Consider the following 20,613-nt stretch of genomic DNA (forward strand, 5'->3'; position numbering starts at 1 on the left):
ACTTAAATCGTCTGGACTTTAAAGTATCCCCTGACCAAATACAAATTCCCATTCTCAAGTAGATTACATTGTTGCTTAGATAACGAAAAGTTTGTGGGGTTGTTAACATGACCTGTAGCACTGATTTATTCTAATCCAGAAAGCCCTGCCCGATAGTTGTGATTGGAAATCATTACAAAAGCTGTATGGGACCACTTTGAGTTTAAACTTTTGTTATTCGCGGTGTATTTAACAAGTAATATTGTTTGGCTAGTAATGTTACAGGTAACGAACCCTTCAAACATGATAGTGGAAAGGGTGGAAAGGACTGAAGGCGTACTGAGAGAATGACCCTACTGCCTCGCCGCCTTAATCTTCATCGTCTTCTTAAGCGACTTACAGGCATCGTCAACGGCTAGGTAGTGTAGCAGCCCGTCAAAAAATACTCTCTGCAAGAGCCTGCATTGCTTTTGTTGCAACCACCATGCCGACGACTTGGGCACCTGCAGCATCCAATTCGCGGTTGTAGGTGTCGCTGCCATATCCACCTTCTCTGCACTTATCCAGTAAGCACTGACGGCTAGGACTGCGGTGACGATGAAGGTCAGTTGACAGTTCATTGTGATACCTCTACCAAAAATGGAACCACGGGCTGTTCTATCAGCTACTTATCATCAGTAAAAGTAGCACAATTCAAACTTATCATTAATATTTTATTTTACTTAACAGTGGATGAATAAAAAGCAAATTAACATAGAACACAATGTCAAAGACTTACGTATGACTTTTTTGAGGAAAGGGATGTGCTCAGAGACCCTTATGTTACCTCAGGCGAACCTGATATAAACCAATCGGGATTAGGCCAATTGGTTGGATGTAACACCATGTAGTATTCGATGTAAGTTGCCTTTTGAGACCAAGTATGCAGGCAAAGTGTATCTTGTATCGAAATAAAGCCCAAGCGGGCATGAACAATGTAAGAATAGATAAGAATTTATCGACTGGGAAGTAAAGCTGTTGCAAGGTGTACTGACCTCCCTCAAAGTAGGTAACTCTATTGGCCGCACATTGTAAGAGAGCGGTGGAGTGGCTACATTCTGTCGCCTCTTTGCGCGGCGAGATCTTTGTCAGAGGATTGTCGTTAATAAGAGGTCCCAATTCCGAGGGTGAGCTCGTGTGTAGTCGTTACATTCTTTGGAGGAGGTAATCGAGGAGGTCCGCGAGTCGAAATCGCAACTGCTGGAGGTTTTCGACACGACTACCTCATAATCCAAGGCGACGCGTCCTTTGAATGATTCTTTTGCAGATTTAAATCAACTTTATCCACCCATGTGTGGGAAGAGATGGTTCTACCCCCACAACTTTTTTTTCAACTTTACATCATTTTTCGTTTGGACTTCTCAGTATTTTTACTTATTTTTAACGCTTCCTCTCATTCATCCGTGTTTGTGTGGGCGAGAACAGCGCTTCTATTGCTTGCCTATTCAACAGCTTAGGCTCTTTGGCCACCGCAATTTCTTTCAACCTTCTATACCGCCAGCAAGTCTTTTAAATCTCGCGTACGCGGAGTTACTGGTACTCATAAAAAGCCCTTTTTTGGTAATTATAGACATTTCAAAGGTTACCAGGGGCAACTGGAGCAACGAATTGGAATTAAATACCCGTTTCCTAGGCTACAGGGACAAAAGTGCTTTTTTTGGATTAGTTAGATGCTTTAACTCTTATTCAAACCGATATCGCTGATAAATTTTGAGGTAGTAACGGAAAATTTGGATGGTTTCTAATGCAATTCACTGAGGCAACTTCCTTTTCCATAGAGCTTGAGGTCTCTTGCCATTGAATGACGGAGCTAGGGAACAGAGCTGCTCGTCAAGCTCCTTACACTGTTTCGTATTTAAAGTGGTGCATTGTACGATCACAGACTAACGATCAGATTGAAAGCGTTTTTTTTCTCTCTTACCGACGAATCACCCAGGCACAAATGCGGTGCGTTCAGGTGGGCATTCTCTTCTTGAAGTTTACATGATAGACTGCAGACTATTAAGACTCAGGTCTGTCTATCCATGTACTCGACTCGGTACAAGGTAATTCGGGGGATCACAAGGTCAAACTCTCCTTGAAAAAGCACCATCAAAAGCCGCCTTATTGTTGTAAGACACTGCTGGGCCTCACACCTCAAGCATTACCCTTGAGACGACCTCCTGTCCCCTTCAAAGAAGGGATGGAGGGAGAGAGAGGAAGACAGTATCTCCTCTCCCAAATCCAACTCTAAGCTGTATCGTAGCCAGCCCCTTTGCCCCATGTTTGTTTTCGCAGATAAAATGACAGTGACATATTTTATCATCAAGCATATCTTAAATGAGAGTTGACTAACTTTTTAGGCAAGATTTAAGTAAACATCAGTTTACCCCTCCAAATCATTTTCATTAAAACACGACCCTTACAAATGGGAAGCAACCGAGTGGAAAGGTAGACTGCATTTAGTGGGTAGGCGATAGCACTTTTACAGCACAACCAGTCTTCAGGCCAGTGCGAGTATCTTGCTGCAGTCCTTCATTTGATTGACCACCGACTCCATCTTTTCCTTCAAAGCATTCTGCAAGTTAAGGCAATGTTTCAACAGCTTTGATTCCCGATTCGCAACCACCTCTTTCTCCTCCTCCTCATCATCATCGTCATAATCTTCCCCTTCATCATCGTCATCCTCTTCTTCCATTTCCTTGGCAACTGCAAATTCTTCTGCTTGACCGTCTGAGCGGTGTCCTTGGGCCTCAGTCCACTGGATGGAAATGCCCAAAATGACAACCAACATCAGTAGCAGCAGACAGCCTCGTGGAGACATTCTGAGGGATTACTGAAATTATAGAACAAAATTGAAGACATTTAAGTACATATTAATTGCAAAAGTTGATTTTTGGCTTCGCTATCTCATCAAAGCTAGCTAATTTGTGAAGTAGGTTTGACATTTTTGAATTTTTCTAAAAATACCAAGACTGCATAAATAAACAGAGCTTAGGTCAAATTTTTGGGGAAAAAGATGCAATTCTGGAAAGCGGTTTACTTTTGTCTGGTGTTGCTACCCTAATTCATCTGCTAAGCACTTTATTTATACGACTTTGATGGACAGTATTGTCCAATGGGTGCCTTCAAGTTCAGTGTAACTGCGGATTTCTTGTACCAAAATAAAAAGGAAATATTGCAAACTTACTTGGAGAAATAATTTACAAGAATGTCAGTGCAATAAACATTTGTTTGAATGCACCACTTTTGGAGAGGGGAATCTCGTGACTGGGCTGTCGCCCTCGGCCATTGAGGAGAAAACGAACCCCAAGACCGTATGACCACGACTCCTAGTACCAATTTTACGACCCTATTCAGTAAAAGATGCTCACATCTTGCTCTTTCCAAGGGTGCGTGAGCAGAGGTGAAAGAAGGTATCACTGAATCTGGTGCAGTTTCAAGCCTCAAGATGAGCATTAACAAGATAAAATATTGACAAGGTGTCAAAATCTGCTCATTGAATGTAGCTTGCGGGTTGATCTAGCGTTGTCGCCCGGCGGATGAATTCAGACTTGAAAGGAACGTCTGTCAAAATGTTCCTCATCGAAAACAAAGCCTCGTTTTTAAGAATTTTTAACAGATTACGCTCAAACAACCGCGATTTTAGAGCAACAATAGACAAGAAAATTTCAGTTTTCCAGAATGCCTCTAAAATATGTTTAAAATTGCCTTTAATTGGGATGGATATTAGTGATCAAGAAGATGTCCATCAAGCCCAAACAACTGATCTGGCATTTGGATATTAAAAGCACTATTCCCATTATTTTGTGAAGGGGGTCAAAATGCATGCAACGTCGACGCAGCTCAAAATTTGCATGCGAAAATGAGCCACATCTTAAGGCTCCATTTTTACATTTTTGTATATGCCTGAAAAAATGCCTGCCTTTTTAATGTTTTTGATGAGAAACATTTAACTATAGGAGCGAAAATTGTTTTCTCGTTATAGCGGATGCGCGGTCCGAATGACTAAAATCTAAGCAGCATCTACACAACTCTATCTGCATAGTGATATGGAGCACTTTTTGTATTGTGGAAAGTTGTTTTCAAAGTCTAATCCGCAAAGGTGGATGTTTTCGTTGCGGGTCCATTTCTCACATGTCTAAAGTTTTTGTGCTTTGTGCGAATTTTTAGAACAAAATGTGCAAGTGACAATCTTTCAGATCATTAAATTGCACTGAGCACTGTTTTTTGCCATAAATTTAGGGATTTATATGCTTGAAGATAAAAATCTTTTGGTTATGTAACCATTTTGCCAATAAAAGGTAACCAATAATGTTTATGCACTTTTGTGAAACGGAAAGCGAATGATTGTTGGACAATCTACTAAAATGACCACTATTGGTTTGCGTTGTACTCTTCTGCTGATTCGAATGCTTGCGGATTTTACTTTTTCGATGTGTTTGCCTCCGGAAGTTGGAAAATCCGGCAAATTCTTTTTTCATCCTCATTAGTTCTCCGACTACTTGCTTTACGTACGACGGTTCAATACCGGTATAAGATGACAGTATTTACTTTGCAAAAATATTGGTTGGGGAAATTTTAAAAAGTGATTGACCTTTAATCTATTCCTCTATTCCTTATATTCGAGGTATGCGGTTTCCTATTGTCATAGTTTCCTCTTGATAAACTATTCTTGAACTCACTTAGAATGTATCATATCGAATAGTAGGGTAGGTGGATTGATAAATTTGCTCTGTATTTTTAATATTTAAAGTGGATTGACACGACCGCATCCCATCTCACTCACTGAAGGACCATTCGTTTTTGGCGATGAAATGATAAAAGTCGTAGGCACTCGGGCTAAGTAGTGACTGGAGCGGGAACTGTGCGATTAATCAGTGCTATGTTAGTTCGTATTATCCAACACTGAACTAGAGGAAGCACTCCTTGGCACATCTCAGTCAGCAGTCAATTCTTCCTCAACTACGCATTTTATAAGGTAAAGGGAGTTTAAATTAAGCTGAAAACCCTCAATTTTCTTTGCTGTCAGTTAATGCTTGTGGTGCTTATGCGCTTGGGGTAGCCTTCTTAGCCTTGCTATACCGGTGTTTGTTGGTGTGTCACTGCAAGCTGGTTTTACATTTCAGTCATAAATCACTGTGCCACAAACGACATTTAATTGCCTCCCATTCCTGACCTTCCAAACTCTACACATTCGTGCAGTGGTGATCTGCGTTTGAATTGAGTAAGTGGCTCAAACCACTTCTGGGCGTTGTGCACACCTCACCTTCCCCAAATACCATTCAGCCAAATCAAAGCCCTAATAGTTACCTTAAGTCACTTTAGCAAACCATTTCAAGAAATGCACAAACTATTGGTCACCAGATATTTCCTTTGCCCTGAAATACGTTTTAACGCGTAGACTTACTTGCTTTATGCTTCCTTCTCTTACTACCCGTGGACACATGATATAAATTGATTCATTCACAAATTTACTCAGTCAGCTAAACTATATTTCACTGATTTTACTGTACATCCACTCCCACTAAACTATGTCCAACCATAGACCAAAACCCACTGAGGTGATTTAAATTGAAGTGGTGCCAATTCACTTCTTCAGGCCTATTTGTCCAAGTTACGGCTTGCCATTTGTACCTACTGAATACAAGCACAATTCCCAAATAGTGTGTATTTGCTAATGGGGTGGGAAAAAGGATTTCGCAAGCCCACAGCCAAACAGGCTTATGGCCGACTATAACGTTGAATGTCTGGGCTAGAGCAGGCTTTCTCAATCGCCAGGTATTGAAGGATGGTTTTTGTCACCTCCATCTCTATATCCGCACAGTCACCGTCTCCCACCTTAGCGGCCAAAGTGTACTGCATACAAATCACAAAAAGTACGGTAAGAAAGACGAAGAGAGCGTGGTGTGTCATCACTTGACACCTAGTAGGAGGTGTTCACGGCTGCTCGTTAAATACCGCCTGTGGACAAACCACCAACCAATTAAAACTAACCCAATGGTTCTTTTAATCTTGTCACATCAAAATGGTGTAAAACAAGACCTCCTTAAATAATCTTTAGTAATATTCTTTTCAAAGATATCCGTAGTTGATGGAACGAATGATTACCTCCCGTTTCTTAGCATGATTATCCTGTCGCTAATCTTCTTTGAAGTCGTAAGAGGTTACAGTAGTACAACAGAAGAGGTGAGAGGTGAGAGGCTATTGGCTCGGTCCGGAGGTCATGCAGTCGAGCGGAAGTGCAGTCTGTGAAGGCTTAAGTTAAACAAACTATTGTAGTAATGCACCTTACCTCCAAAAATCATAGATAAACTTTCCAGAAAATGAATTTGTCACGACGAGTAGATTCCGTATGCAAACGGGGTGACTTGATGCACCTTCCAAACACCCCAACCTCCACAGGTTGTCCCTTTGCTTTGGGGCGTGACCTTAAGGTCTCGCAGATTTTGTGCAGGGTCAGAAACCCTCATTTTGTGTGTTTCCATAGCCGTAACTACCTCTTTTACACATCTGTAATGCTTATGATAATACTCATAAAAGGTATCAGAACTTTTGTTTAAATGGGTGGGGTTAACCGCCCGCCATCGTCAATGCGGCGCCTGAGTTGCACAGGGATGCCGATGAGGTGTTGGCAAAAAATCATTTGTTTGTGGGGGTGGGTTAAGGGAACTCTTTGTCAAAATATACTGATTGTAAGACATTATGATAAGTAAATACGTAAAATATTGAAAGTGCTTGCAGATATCGGGTGCTACTGATGTAAATAAGTAGCGTACCTACCGGGAGTTCCGATACAAATTCTCAGTTATTAGTTGTTAGTTTCTCCACCGAACCAAAACGCTTTCAGCGAAAAGGAAGAAGTATTTTTCGTATTGTCTTAAGCAGCACCGGACCAGTGAATCCTGACGAAGTAGCTCACAAAGAAAGACGAAGATGTAATCCACAAGGCTCGATGGGGTACACCACGAACAAAAGATTGAAGTCTACCCGTTTCTGACAATTAATGTATCTTCCTTTTTTTCCCCAGGAACAAAACTGCCTCCGAATTGTGCGTTTATTTCGCTACAACTTATCGAATTACTTAGCAAGACCACTAGCAATGTATCAATCTCCAAAGACCGGAGGCCCTTTCGCCCTTCTCGATGGATCCTCTCATGGTGCCAATCGGATATAAATGCATGGTAAATTAGGATTTACAAGCTCTGCACGTTAGAAGTGTGGTTCCTACCATTCCTCAGACAATGCTTACCTAAAATGCCTGTAATTTGCTTGGCTGGTCTGAGTAGTAACCTTTTGACCTTTCAGAGCCCACTCCAAATGACATTGCGAGGTTACCTTCTACTGATACTCATACTGGCTGTCCTCATAGAGTGCATCGAGGCTTGCAAGAGAGGCCAGGGCAATCGAGTCAGGGAGCCACCAAAAGCACCCCCCGCAAAGGCAGAAGAGGAAGTGCCGAGCATGGCGGCAAGCAGTGGACAACCGGAGCATTGTGTGGAGCTGCAGAATCATTTCATGGACAAGGAGCAAGTCATGCTTGATCGGATGAAGAAATGCAAGCTAAGTGCTGACAAGCCGAAGGAGTTTGACCAACTTGTGTGACCTCTTGGTGTCTGCACAGTGGCGTTACCCGTCCAATCGCATCCACGCCCCCGCACTTCCTCAATACATGTGACGCCGCAATCAGTTTCTTTTGGCTTTTTTCCTCGTGCCCGAGTAAATCTGTCGAATGGGACACGGTTGCAGATCCCTTGACCTAAATAAGACAGAAAGCTAGAGTTTGTTTTGCTAGAGTGAAGAAATTATGTAGTTTTCCCTCCTCACTCCCTTCCTCCAGATAAAATATTACGTAACGAAATTACAAAATTACAAAGGCATTTGATTTGGAAAATTTTGTCTGATCTAATAATAATAATTGGTCTGCTTTTCTCCCGGACACTGGCTATCTATCGATAAGTTAAACAAAGTTTATCCAACACTTAAAAGATCTTGAATGGCAGCTGCTCACAATCCGTACGACGATATCCAGACAGTAAGACTCAAATAAAGTGATTTAGAAATGATGAAAATGCCACGGTAATTCCACACCCACGCCGAGGTGCCATTTGGACATGCCCCTAATGGGGCTGATAAATTAAGGATAGACAGGCGAAGAACAGTCCTGCCCTTAAGAGTTAATTCATCCAAAAGTTTGACGAACGCAACGTAACCATTGAAAACAATTACAACGTTAAAAACCTGGTCTAAAGTAAAACTTGCATTTTGGCCATCACACAAAAGGTGAAGGCCGTGTGCTAGCAAGCCTGTCTACAGAGAAGCTACCTAGGTAGTAATCGAGCTCATAGACGAGCTTCCAATAAGTGTGTCCAAAATCCTTGGTAAAAAATTCGATTTTACAGCCTACTGTTTGTTTATTTATTCCGTTAACTAGGGAAGTCCCGGCGCGACATGAACACCTCCAGAGAGTATTAGAGCAGCAAACTAAACTGAAGAAAGGTTTCACCGGTAAAGAAACATGTCTTGTCCCCAACGCACAAACAAAGCCCACAAATGACCTTAGAATTGTGCTAGATTACAGTATTTTTCTAAGTTTCTAAGGTTCCTTGGAGGATTGCCAAACGAACTTGTCTATCGCTTTTGCCGTTATAGTAGCGTGGGAAACGTTCCTTAAATAATCCTAAGGTAGAATTTACTCAGATAGCTTGCTACAAGTTGACATATAACACTTTTATCCGGGATCCGACGAAATAACGGCTCACTACAACGTTAGAGAGGATGCCCCCACCTGATTGGTTCATTACACATTGATCTAGTTTCTAAATAAGCCGCTTCATGGAGCGATTCGAATAAACGTATTAAAACTTGGTGGTCCATTAAGTAGCTAAAAGCACAAATATCTGAAACGCTTTATAAGAAGTTTAGTTTTTCTTTTAAGTTATTTGTAAATGAGTAATTGTTGCTAAAATAAATTAACACCATTGACTACGTTACCAGGAGACCACGATGATCAAATTATCCATAAGCACTCTTGTAGAGGCACCACGATTCACCATTGCCTGTTTTTTTTTATCTTGCACTTCTCATTGCCAGTGTTTAATTGATTGATACAGAAAAGGCGATTACTTCGGTGGCATTCTAGACTGAGCTTCTGTTGGACATACAGGAGTCAATGAAAACCAAATCGACGAAGTAAACAACCTCGCCATTGGTATTGCGGATGACACAACTAAACCACAGCTACTAAAAAAGAAAACTTTATCGCTACGACTCCCTAAAAACAGACAAGTTCAGTGTTAAAAGGAAGGAAGTTTGTTGGGAGTCTTATGTTGTCCTGGTAATTTGCACAAAAGCTTCGATACTTTGCTTTTGTCTATATCATCTGCTTCATCGTTTACTGTTCCTTTATTCACAGTATGTGGTTTCGTTACATTTTTGCCTAATTTAGTTCTCCTGAACAACTACGGCATTCAATGCCTCACTTCCTCCTACTTCTGCACAACTGCCTCTGTGACAAGGCAATGTCTAGGTCTAGCCGCAATTTCATGCCTTAAACTTACGATGGGGATGTCAGCTGTTGCATTTGGTCACTAATCTTAGCAATTATCTGGTGTCCATATAGCTAGGCTATTTGTGAATCTCCCTAGGTAGGAAAAGTGCACTCCCACCGTTTCAATGGTAAGTTTGCTTAAGGAATGGCAGAATTTATTCAGAAAATATGGGTCTCACTGGTCAAGACAATGCCTAAACTCTGTGCAATCTTTAACTGATTTACAGCTGCCTGCGCTTTAAATGTTCGTAAATGAGTGATGTGTTCAACATTCTCAAGGGGAGATTCTCCACGCGTTTACTCTTACTACAGGTTTGGCGTTGATTAGGTGTCACAGGTGAAAAGTTCGATAAGTTGCCCAAAATTTTCCACAAAACCCTCCTAAATTAGGTGAAAATGGAACCCACACAGCCCAGTTTATCACTGGCGGGCACATTCTCCAGCTTCAAAAAGTCAACGCAGCCCAAATGTATTTAAGGCTGTTTAAGTCACTATTTGGTATTATCGTACTAGAACTTTAATCAATAGTAAAAGGAGAAGAATTAAAATAGGATAAAACATTTCAACGATTTGAGTGTCTAAATAGTCTTCCACTAAAGTGGAAAGAAATCCTTGAAAGTGTAGGCATTTTGGAAGAATGGTTTCATGTCAAAAATACTAATCTACTCATAGATAAGTTATCGTAAGAGTGAGATAGAAAAGACGGGAAGTCATGTCACTAGAGATATTTGCCTTTCTGGAGGAATGTTGCGGCGCCTTTGCGATCGTTTCGGCCCTAAAATATAATCATAATACAGACTCAATGAGGTGGGTCTGATGATCAGAATCTCTCATCGTACATAAGCTCATCTGCACTTCATATAGGCATAATCTTCACCAGGCACTTGTAGCAAAGTGAGAGCCTAAGGATACTAAAATATTCCCGCGACAGTGGGTAAATTCGAGGATTACTTTACTAGTTTCAGACGGGAAGTCTGTCAACGTGGCGCATCAAGCGTCCCTTTCTGACTTAGATTGGAATAAGTAAATTGGCTTTACAGTGGTAGAAGTATAAGGTATTCTCCAGTCTGGAGGAAGGTAGTAACTGTAAAAAGGGCAGGAGGTGGGAGCTGTGCCTTTTGTACTTTTACAGACTTATTAGTTAAAAAATTTACTAATTCCAAAGCCTTGAGGATGTAAAGGTCAAGAACTTTAAAGAAGTTACCCAGCCTGCTAAATTACAACAACTTACGGCTGGAAAAGATTATGTTCCTAACCATAAATAGGTTATTTAATATTTAGGCTTTTTCCACAATGAAGGAGACGAAAGACTCAAAACTTCTTTTGAAAATGTAATCACAAATCGCCTGAAATTCAGGAGCTGAGGGATGAAAGAAGAAGTAAAGCAGAAATTTCATGTTGGTACTGCAAAACGTACAGCATTGATCGCGTCATTCCCCATGGCCTAAAAATTTCGCACCAACAGTAGCGAAGGCCCATTATTATCATGGAAACTGACGAAAAGGTCACGAACGTGGGTGGGATAGATCTCTATTTGGAGCATTAAACTGCCAAATAATAAATGTTCTCACATGAATTTGGAGCATATGCACATGGCAACTGTATGTACCCGTATCTTGAAATTGAGCCAAGCTATGACTGTGTACACATTGGTGAATTAAAAGTCTTCCTTAAATGTACAAATATGCTTTGCAGCAATAACCAAAGGCTATTTTGTAACAAAATTTAAAAATCCATAAAATTTTAACCTTGTAACTGAGTAAACACTTCACCATCAATTCATTTCAAAATTCGAAACTTGTGAATAACGAATGCGAGTAGTTTTAGAATTTCCTTAAGCAATGTCAGAAGATGTGAGCAAAACTAAAAACAATATTTTGCTTTATAAATGGGTTTATGCTAAGACATTAAACAATGTGAGGTTGGTACCAGCTACCACCCTTACTCCTCCTTTAAGAGAGCTGTCCTGAATTCTTTCTTGAATTACTGGTCTGCCCGCACAACACATTTTGTTATTTTAGTAGTACTGTCTTTTTTAGGGGTGAACTAGCATGGGTTCTTTGTATACATTTACTATTATTAGTTTATCGGCAATGTAGCCCTCCAAACCCTCCCTGGAGTTGCAAGGAGACATATTGGTAAGGCAGGGCTTGCATTACTAACATGCAGAAAGGCTAAGAGGTTCGTGACATGACCCAAAAGCCATGTTACCTAAAGGGATTACAAGCCGCTGAGACTTAACCGCTCGTGTAGTCAAACGAAGGGCTAAGCAGGCTACCGAAGCACTGCATCAAATATTTGAGTCAACGAAGAAGATGTAAGGAAAATCGTGCAATGCATTGCGTTATTAGAGGAAACTTAGATAATGTTTAATAAGAAGCTTGCGTAAAGGTTTCTTTTTGCCTTAACATTACTCCTCAGTGAAGGTGCAAAATTCGCTTGGGGAACGAATAAAAAGCCCAATTAAATTTATTCCTCCTAGACTGTTTAATTTGCGTATTTAAACAGTATATAATCTGCACAAACAAGTAAGTAATTAAACACAATTTTTTATAATCCATCATTATCGTATATATGTGGACCTAAAGTAGCAATATTTTATTTGACTTTTATCATTGCCATAATGTTATTTGTACTAGATAAAGCAAGATACTATGATTTTCTAAAAAGGGGGTAATTATTTACTATTTCCACCCAAGAGTCTACCACATGACATCGTTTTCACTTCCATTCGTAAAAGCTCCAATTTGCCGACAGCAACACAATTCTGATGTTCCCTAGCCACCTCGACGATTGCGTTAACAACTGACGACTGAACCTTTTCCTGTCAATTTTTGCAAGTACAACGTCTTAGCTAATCACTTGCGGCATAAAGGGATCTGACCTAAGTGAAAAGTCAAGGCTGGAACACGCTTTTCTTTTACTAAACGAAAAAGAAGCGGTACGATTCAAAATTTATGTCACCCGCCGAAAATGGGTTTGAGATTTGGCGTCGCCGTGTTTGAGCGCTTTAGTCGTGGGGCTGAAATCCCCGTTTTCGAAATCATTTCATCTAATTAGGAAAAGCTTAGTTAGTCCACTCTTGACATCCTTAATTAAATCCACTTTTCCCTAACAGATACAAATTGTGGGCAATTACTTATTTGGGATGAGCTTAAAAGCCAAATTTGTTGGTATCGTTTCTGTCAGTAGTGCCCTCCATGCCCCTTGGTGGGGACCCAAACATTGAACGCTGCGGTGGACGAAGCTGGTCCAAACCGAAGGCGTCGGATGGGTGGTTGGCTAAAGCCCCGGAGATCCGCAACAGGAGGGTGGTTTGAGTCACGTTGCGGAGAAGTGCAGTCGAAAGCCTCTGTAATTCAAAAGTACAAACTGTGGGAAGAACTATGCATCGGACACACTTCTGATGATGACTGCGTGGAAAATAGGAAGAAAAGGTAGAGTAAATGCAGAAATGTAGCCCCACAAAGCCACTTTATGTACTTATATTAGCCCCTGGGCAAATATTCCCGCAAACTGCGACTGGTATGTAAAATGTACCCGTTCGAGGGTAACTATGCAAAGCCAGTGCATCCTTTGCGATGGAATTTTGGCTTATCAACCCTCTTAACTCCCAAGGAACGCTTTCGCAAGGTCGCTCTTTCCTGTTATTGCCTTCCTCTTTTCTTTTATTACGTGCTAGTGTGAAATTAACTCTTCACGACATGTGAGACTGTACTACTAAATAAAGGTTTTCAGTAGTTATTTCCCCAAGTTACAAAAGTTGTGGGTGCTTAAAGTTGCCGATGGATGAGAAAGGCGCTCTGCTAGACTAGCTGACGCGTGGGTGCAAGTTTTAGAAGAAATGGCTTTTTTCTGTCCTGGGTCAGGAGTACGAGGTCGGGCCTATCGTTGGCCGCCACCTCCAGCGGATGCATCGATGGCATCATCAACAACCCATCAAGTTTCCCATGATTGTCTCAAAGCCCGCCAAAAAAGGAGAAAAAGGATGCGTAAATTAGGCGCCGCTATTACGGATACCCATTCCCATTGTTGCCAGGCGACCCGATATCACTAAAATCTCGGAATTCTCCTTATTTTTCGAATAGGCTGAGCCAATGCATTCTGGGGAGGTGTGTTTTCATCAAAACAAAATCGCCTCTCTTTATTCGGTGCAATTGTCGGTTACATAATCGCTTCAAGAGAAGGTCATCCACGTAGACAAAAATGCCCTCAATTTGAGGTGCCTTTCAGGCAAAAAATTTTAGCCTAGAAGAACAACGGCTTGCCTCGGATGCCCCAATGACCTTCGAAATTTTAAATACGTTGCTATTTTCAGCCACGGGTTCACTCAAATTCCCAAAAAGTTACTCGTAAAAAGCTCTGCCGACTTTATAACTTTTATTTCATAATTGAAAAAATGAGCTCTTCAATCATCTTGTTCTTATGTAAACCGTAGAGCTGTTACGAGGTGGAGCTTATGGGTGTATCTGGGCTTGGAGGTCGTCAAGATTCTTTACCGCAGCAATCGATGGAATAGACGGGACGCCAAATGGAGGTGTTTCTACGCTTCGGCGCAAGCCAAGGGAGGACCACCCGCGGATGCGTGATGGCCGGCTGAAGACCGCCGGTGGAGGAGGGTGGTAGAGGCACCGCGGCGGCTACAATCTCGTCTATTTTTAGTATTTGAGGTGCCCTAGATCTTGTAATGATTATAAGCGCACTTATGGTACCTCTGTACTTGATATTAGCCAATCAGAAGGGAGATAGCGGAGGAGGGCGCGACATTTGAAAGCAGCCAAACATTGGATACGGAAATGGATGCCTTAGGAACATCGAAACGGGAGTGCTTTTCAAGGGGTTGCAGACACCGATTCCCAGAGGGAATAAGCACCCTTACAGGATATCCTCTTTCCCCCAATAAGACGCGAATTCGTCAAGTAAAGCCCCGCAGTGCCGCTCCCATCTCAGTTTTTCTGTACAGCTGCTGAGTTCCCAAGTGATAGTCCGGTCCCAAGGAAGGGCTGTGGCCAACAATCCGAGAATTGTCAGCAGTTGACAGTCTTCCAGGCCGGAAGCAACATTTCGGCAACAGCAAGTGGTATTCCATCCTTCATGACGAAGATTCAAGAGCCTTACAAAATAAAGTTAGCCTTCCAGTGGCGTCAAAAGGTTCTCTATTCTTTATGGCTAACAGTCAGGGATCATCCAGACCGGAATCAACATCCTGAAGGAGGCAAGTGGTTCTCCGTCCTTCATGACCAAAAGTTCCATTCCTCATGATCTAGAGTAGAGACTCTTGCAGGCCGTAATCAACATTTCAGTGACGACGACTGGTTTTTCATTCTTCATTCTTCACGTCTGAAACCGACGTTTTCATGCCAGAATTATTTTCCCATTCTTCGTGCCTAAGATTTGCAAGCCTTCCAGAGTGGATTCAACCGTTCCGAAGGCGACAAGTGGTTCTCCATTCCTCATGACTAAGCCTTAAGAGCCTTCAAAATCGTAAAGCCTCGACGCTTGTGTAGTTCATCGTCAGTAACAGTTTCTTTGGCCAACAGCTTTTCCGTCCGCCATGCACTCCACCCCCTCACACTGTCATCCAACAAGGTTAGCGAATGGTCGCCGCACTTCTGTGTCCAGAGATCGTCTAATTTCTGCCTTCTTTGATCATTTCCCCCTAATTTTTTGAAACCTCACATTGCCCTCGTGGGTGTGTGTGTTCCCGTTGTGCGTTGCCTTCGGTGTGGACTAAAGACCGCGCGTCCTCGCAACGCGAACTCCAACCGTCGAGCATAAATAACGCAGCAATGGGCGATAACTGACCGAGCGTCCGGTCCTTACCCCTTCCCTCCCCCCACTCGCGTTTGCCCTGGATGGAGGATAAAATGAACCATCTGCAGAAGCAGTCACCCGAATGTGGACAAAAATTTCCACTTTTTTTTCTGTCCATCCCTGAGGGAAGACTGATCCCGGCAGGGCGTGGTTTGGATGGCATACGCCTAATATGTACGAGATTGTTAAGGCAGGAAAGGAACCAATTTATCTGTCTTACTTTAATTGTCACCGTTAGACGGCATCAACAACTGTCGCCGTGGTTCCTCGTGTAGACCTACGAGACCTTCAATTGCGTGTGCGTCGGCGACTGAGGAGGGCAAAGTGACATGAAGCGCCTCCGCCCTCCCTGACAACGCTGCGCAACATGAAGTTGTAAAGGGTTCAGCGCTTCTTCCTCCCACCTCCAGATTCGGGTCTACAGGGATCAGAACACGTCTTTTTCTTGAGAGTCCCCTCCATTTTGTAATGATAAAAAAATCAAAGCCGTAGGGACTGAAGAGCCGGACAGATGCTTAATGGAGCAGCCTCCAACAAGCTCCATGTAGGCAAGAACAGGCCATGTAGGATACCACTAGATGGTCTTGAAGTTTTGTACCCCATCGGTGGGTTGTGGCAAGAAGTGGAACCACTTCATGGAGCTCTGGTGGGAAACGCACTGCCAAAAAATGATGCTGTTACTTTACCCCTTCGGAATAGTTAGTGTTTTAAAATACAGTTTTGAGGCATTTTTAAATTAGAAAAATCTCCAGACCGCGCTGCTGAGCCATCAGCTAACTCCACCTCGCCGTTGCCCGACTTCACCCCGCTTGGAGTCTCCAACCTTAAACTCTATCAAAACATCAAAGCGATCATTTTTAAATCATTTTTTCGCTGACACAGTGTAATATAAGCGGTTTTACTTGTTTAAAATGAAGCCGTAACTTTTACTGGGTAAAAGTGAGGGAGAGAGAGACAGAGAGAGTGGGCGAGCCGAAGGCCGGAGTGTATGTCTTTCCCAGACAGCAAAGTCTCCTGCTGGTTCAGTGCAACTGTGGGAGAAAATTTTTACAAATATCTGAAAAATGTGACATGTAGAGATTTATCAGTACAAGTGGTCTATTCTAGGATGACTTCCTTTTTTGCTTAAAGGTGCTGCGGTGCCCCGCGGGGCGATGTATGTCGGAGTGTCTCCCTATTGCCCAGGAAAATTTCTCCCTCGTCTATACTCACGACGGATTGATTGTGCTTTGAGAAAACGCTCAAATTTAGTCCTTTGAGGTGGATCAAGTATTCACAGGGCTGGTAAATTGCCGAGGTTGTGAAACTGGAGGTGCCAAATCATCACATCCACGATCCCCACCGACAGATGGACAGGCGCACGACGTAGGACAGTCCGAAGAAAGTTTACACCAGTCAGCTGCACTGCTGATGACTTGATGAGTGCTGTGCTTAAAGCCTTTTGTAGCTGCGAGTGGATAAACGCAGAATCGGAGTTAGAGATCGTAACCGGGACGGTGACCTCAACTTATAGTATGCGTGCGACCCCTGATACTGTTAATTTCCATTTTGACAAGAATTTTTAGACGGGTTACAGTATACATAATGTGTGAAAGCTATAAAAGTAGTGAATAAGATGTAGACATGCCTTACTATTGCGTGTGGTAGAGTTACAGTGCCCAGAAGATAAGTCCCGGGTCGGCATGAACATTTGCAGAATTTCCGCTTTTACTCAAGGAGACGCTCTTCAGCAACCCGGAACAGTTCCATTAAAGTGATTTAAAGTTTAATAAGGTGTACAAAAATAAACTAGGCTGTTGACCAGTTGTGCCTGATTGACTTCGTGTGCCAGTATTTTTAGGTAAAAAATGTGCATTTGGGTCAGTCTGATTAGCCCAGGATGACCAAAAACGAACAAATCGCAATTAAATTTTCCCCTTTTTATATAAAACTACCATGTTTGAAGTTGATGAAACGTAGTGAATCAATGGATGGTTTAAATTTAAAATCTCACATAATAGGGGTGAAATAATTTGCCCAGGAAATAAGGGAGCACTTCGAGTCCCGGTTAGACGTAGACACCCTAATAACTACACAAGTCAATCAAACAGTTTCGCTCTCGTAATTGAGAATTGTTTAAACTGACAAACTTAATGCCTTAGTTGTTGACAGGTTACGTTTAACTGACCTCATGTGTCAGTGGTTGCAGATGGCAAAATGGACATTTGGGTCAGTCAGTCGTAGACCGGTGCGGCCACAATCGGTTCAGCTGCAGTCCAGCAGCATTCTCTTTCTCGTAAACAAAAACATGTCAAATTTACAAAGAAAATGTGAAAAATGACGCTCAATTTCACTAGTTACCAGGACAGTGCTGCGGTAAATTACTTTAGGAAACCAGACGAATACCAAGTCCACGTCTAGTATGAACACCTTCGTATCTACTCCATTTGCTCAAATAATTTTTCTCTTAAAGGGCAGAAATTGTTAAAATAAGAAGAGATGTTGGTAAAAATAAACTTGTGTGCTATATTTACCTGATTTTAGGTGTCAATGGTTTAGGCTGGCGAATTGACCAAAAACAGTTTAATCAAGATTCAAAACCCTCATTTTTTGTAAAACAGAAAAAATTATCTGTTAAAGTTACTAAAAGAAGCAAGAATTTAGTTAGAGCCTACTGGTGTGCATGGTTTGGTTACGATAATATGTTCAAAAACAGAGCAGATCATAAAATCCCGAATTGATGTAAACGTTTTAAAATTCCTACCCCTTTACTCAAATAGTTCTGCCTTAGTAACCAAGATTGGCCTAAACAATGGGATTCGGTGCCTAAAGGTGAACTATCTGCTAGTTGTCTATGGGTAAGTAAATTTAGGTAGCAGTTTTTTGTTGATGACTCGATCAGCATTTGGGTCAGTCTTGTTAGCCCGGAGTGGCCAAAAGCAGATCGGTCGTAATCCAAGATCCTCCTCAACCATGCTACCGTTGCAGTGCTTCCTTGTACTTGTAGAATCCCACAAAAGAAAATAAGGAAAAGTAAGCATATTAATTTTTTTTTATAAAAGATTACTTTTTTAGTTCTACGTCAACTAAGCTGAACCCTCTAATTTGGCCGGGAGGTCATCCGGAAATGAGCTCTACCATACGGAAAAGTGGACTGGTTTTGGTGTGTGGCCCGGTCTAGTTGCATAGAGCACTGTCGTAGGTCACTTTTGACAAACAGAAGCCAGAGGCTGAAATACTTCATTTTGTCGGACAGAAAGGGATTAATTCCATCTGGTCCGTTCGAATCGCGTTCCAGTCTTGCGATCGTGCCTTCAGCGGAGCGGATGGTCGGCCTGGCCCTTTTTTTCCTTTGCTATTAAGGTGTTGCTACAGGTCTGTGAATGTAAATTGCCTCATCCCTGTCTGCAGTCCTTTCAAATTTGGTCGTTCTGAGGGCATAAACACTGAGCCAGAATTATTTTGGCCTGTCCACCGCTTATGCAGAGGGTTTTCTCCCTTGTACATCCTCGGAACGAATCGATTATGCGTTGATGAAGCGTCAGGAGTTCGTCGATCAAGGTGGCTAAAATGTTCACAGGACCGAATAAGCGAAGAGGCCGTGGAACCCGGGGAGGCGGAATCACCACATCCCTGACCTCCACCAGCAGGTGGACAGATGCACATTGTACGACAGTCTAGAGAAGATTTTCACCATTCACATCCACTACCGATGAGTGGATGAGCACCGTGCTGGAGCCTCCTGTAGGTGCAATTTGATACCTGAAGGACCTGAATTTAAGGTCGTGACTAGGAAGGCAACTACGTCTACCATCTTGGGCTGCCGCGGGCGCCCTTCACTAACACTGATGCTTCCCATCTTAACTAGAAATGTGCAGCACATTGTAAAAATTACAAAATGCGTAGATCTTATAAAAGTAGTGGAAAAGGTGCGGCTAGAACTCACTTTTTTGTGGTAGGGTAAGGAATCTTAAATAATAAATCCCTGTTTGACGTAAACATCCTCGAAACTCCGTTTTGGTCCAAATATTTTAGCCCTTGTGATTTGGGATATTTCACCGCTACGATCTAATACTATAAAATAAATAATATGTTTACAGGTTGTGTTTAACTGGCATTTTGTGGCAACACTTTCAGCTAATGATGTGTGCATTTGGGTAAGTCTTATTAGCACGGGATAGTGAAGAGCGGATATTTTGTATTCCAACATCCAGAAGTGTATGAAAGTTAAAAAAAAACTAAAAAATTGTAGCTGGAGCCTACAAATTTTGTGTTAATTTCCGTAATTTACCTAAGGAACGAGGCAGAATAGCGGGTTTCGGGGCGACATAAACACCCTCGTAAACACCGCCCATAGTTAAATAGTTTCGTCCTGGTAACCCAAAATGCTTAAAAAAGAGGCTCAATAAAAAATACACGGATTTATTAACGTCAGTTTATGTTTACTCGACTACGTGGCTGCGACCTCAACTACCGAAATGAGCATTTGGGTCAGTCAGTCCCCTTAGCCTAAGATGCCCAAAAACAGGTAAACTTTGTCTCAAGATCCTCCTTTTTATTGTTAAGTATAAATTTGTGGTTATAAAAGCAAGCTAAAAGGCGATAGTTGAGTCCAACTTTGCTTGGTAAGATTGGACTAGTTTGGCTAGGAAAAGGGGCAGAATATCGAGTCCCGGGTTCGACATGAACGACTTTGAATGCACCACCTTAAGGCAACCATTTTCGCCTTGGTAGCCCAGACTGGTTGGAACGCGGAGATTTAATGCATAAAGAATGTTTTGTTTGTCAACCCATCAATCATGTTTCATTGCCTTTATATGGCAGGACTTTTGGATGACTAAATGGGCATTTGGGTCGGTCTGAGTGGGCTGCTGTGGCCAACCGTATTCCAAGATTCCCTGTTTTGTTGGCACTTCTCCCAACCATGATAGTGATTAAATGGTTTTTCATACTCATAGGATCATGAATGTCAAAATACTCAAGAGAGGATGCGAAATGTTGGCTGTTGGTTTTGGCAAAGAGCCATTTTGACTTGGCCATTGTACCTTGCCGGGTGGGCTGGCCTTCCGGCCATGCCTGTAGCCGTAATAGCTTCTGTCAGTCAAATACAAATATTCTATCCCGAGCATTATGTCTTCTCTCTTCTTCAGGAAAGACTTGGGGCGCTGTGGAGGAAAGTATTAGTCTTGATTTTCAAAAAATTGCTTGTTTGGTTACAGCAAAACTGAACCCCAAATTTGGCTAGTCGGCCATTTAGAAATGCAGCGAACCTT

General features: G+C 42.1%; 4 protein-coding genes across 4 annotated transcripts in view; 2 read left to right on the forward strand and 2 right to left on the reverse strand. All coding sequences in view use genetic code 11, as the record gives it.

Moving 5' to 3' along the window:
* Nucleotides 1–1,732, forward strand: part of EGR_05471 (hypothetical protein) — a gene marked incomplete at both ends in the record, with an annotated part of 8,072 nt that extends 6,340 nt beyond the window's left edge. Inside the window, 2 exons of the mRNA XM_024494720.1 lie at nucleotides 709–744; nucleotides 1,685–1,732. Of these exons, the coding sequence (XP_024350905.1) occupies nucleotides 709–744; nucleotides 1,685–1,732 (84 nt within the window). The remainder of the gene's footprint in view (nucleotides 1–708; nucleotides 745–1,684) is intronic.
* Nucleotides 1,733–2,500: 768 nt separating this feature from the next.
* On the reverse strand, nucleotides 2,501–2,821 carry EGR_05472 (hypothetical protein; the record flags this gene model as incomplete). Its single annotated transcript, XM_024494721.1, has 1 exon — nucleotides 2,501–2,821. The coding sequence occupies one exon, from the start codon at nucleotides 2,819–2,821 to the stop codon at nucleotides 2,501–2,503; it is 321 nt and encodes a 106-aa protein (XP_024350906.1).
* A 4,433-nt stretch (nucleotides 2,822–7,254) lies between these two features.
* EGR_05473 (hypothetical protein) lies at nucleotides 7,255–7,602 on the forward strand (the record flags this gene model as incomplete). Its single annotated transcript, XM_024494722.1, has 1 exon — nucleotides 7,255–7,602. One exon carries the CDS (start codon nucleotides 7,255–7,257, stop codon nucleotides 7,600–7,602), a length of 348 nt encoding a protein of 115 aa, XP_024350907.1.
* A 6,430-nt stretch (nucleotides 7,603–14,032) lies between these two features.
* On the reverse strand, nucleotides 14,033–19,006 carry EGR_05474 (hypothetical protein; the record flags this gene model as incomplete). The annotated part of the gene is made up of 6 exons (XM_024494723.1): nucleotides 14,033–14,199; nucleotides 15,227–15,398; nucleotides 15,643–15,779; nucleotides 16,078–16,192; nucleotides 16,639–16,808; nucleotides 18,919–19,006. 6 exons carry the CDS (start codon nucleotides 19,004–19,006, stop codon nucleotides 14,033–14,035), a joined length of 849 nt encoding a protein of 282 aa, XP_024350908.1.
* Between the last annotated feature and the right edge of the window lie 1,607 nt (nucleotides 19,007–20,613).

The sequence above is a fragment of the Echinococcus granulosus genome (genome assembly GCF_000524195.1).
Source record: "Echinococcus granulosus chromosome Unknown EG_S00040, whole genome shotgun sequence".
NCBI classification, from domain to species: Eukaryota; Metazoa; Platyhelminthes; class Cestoda; order Cyclophyllidea; family Taeniidae; genus Echinococcus; species Echinococcus granulosus.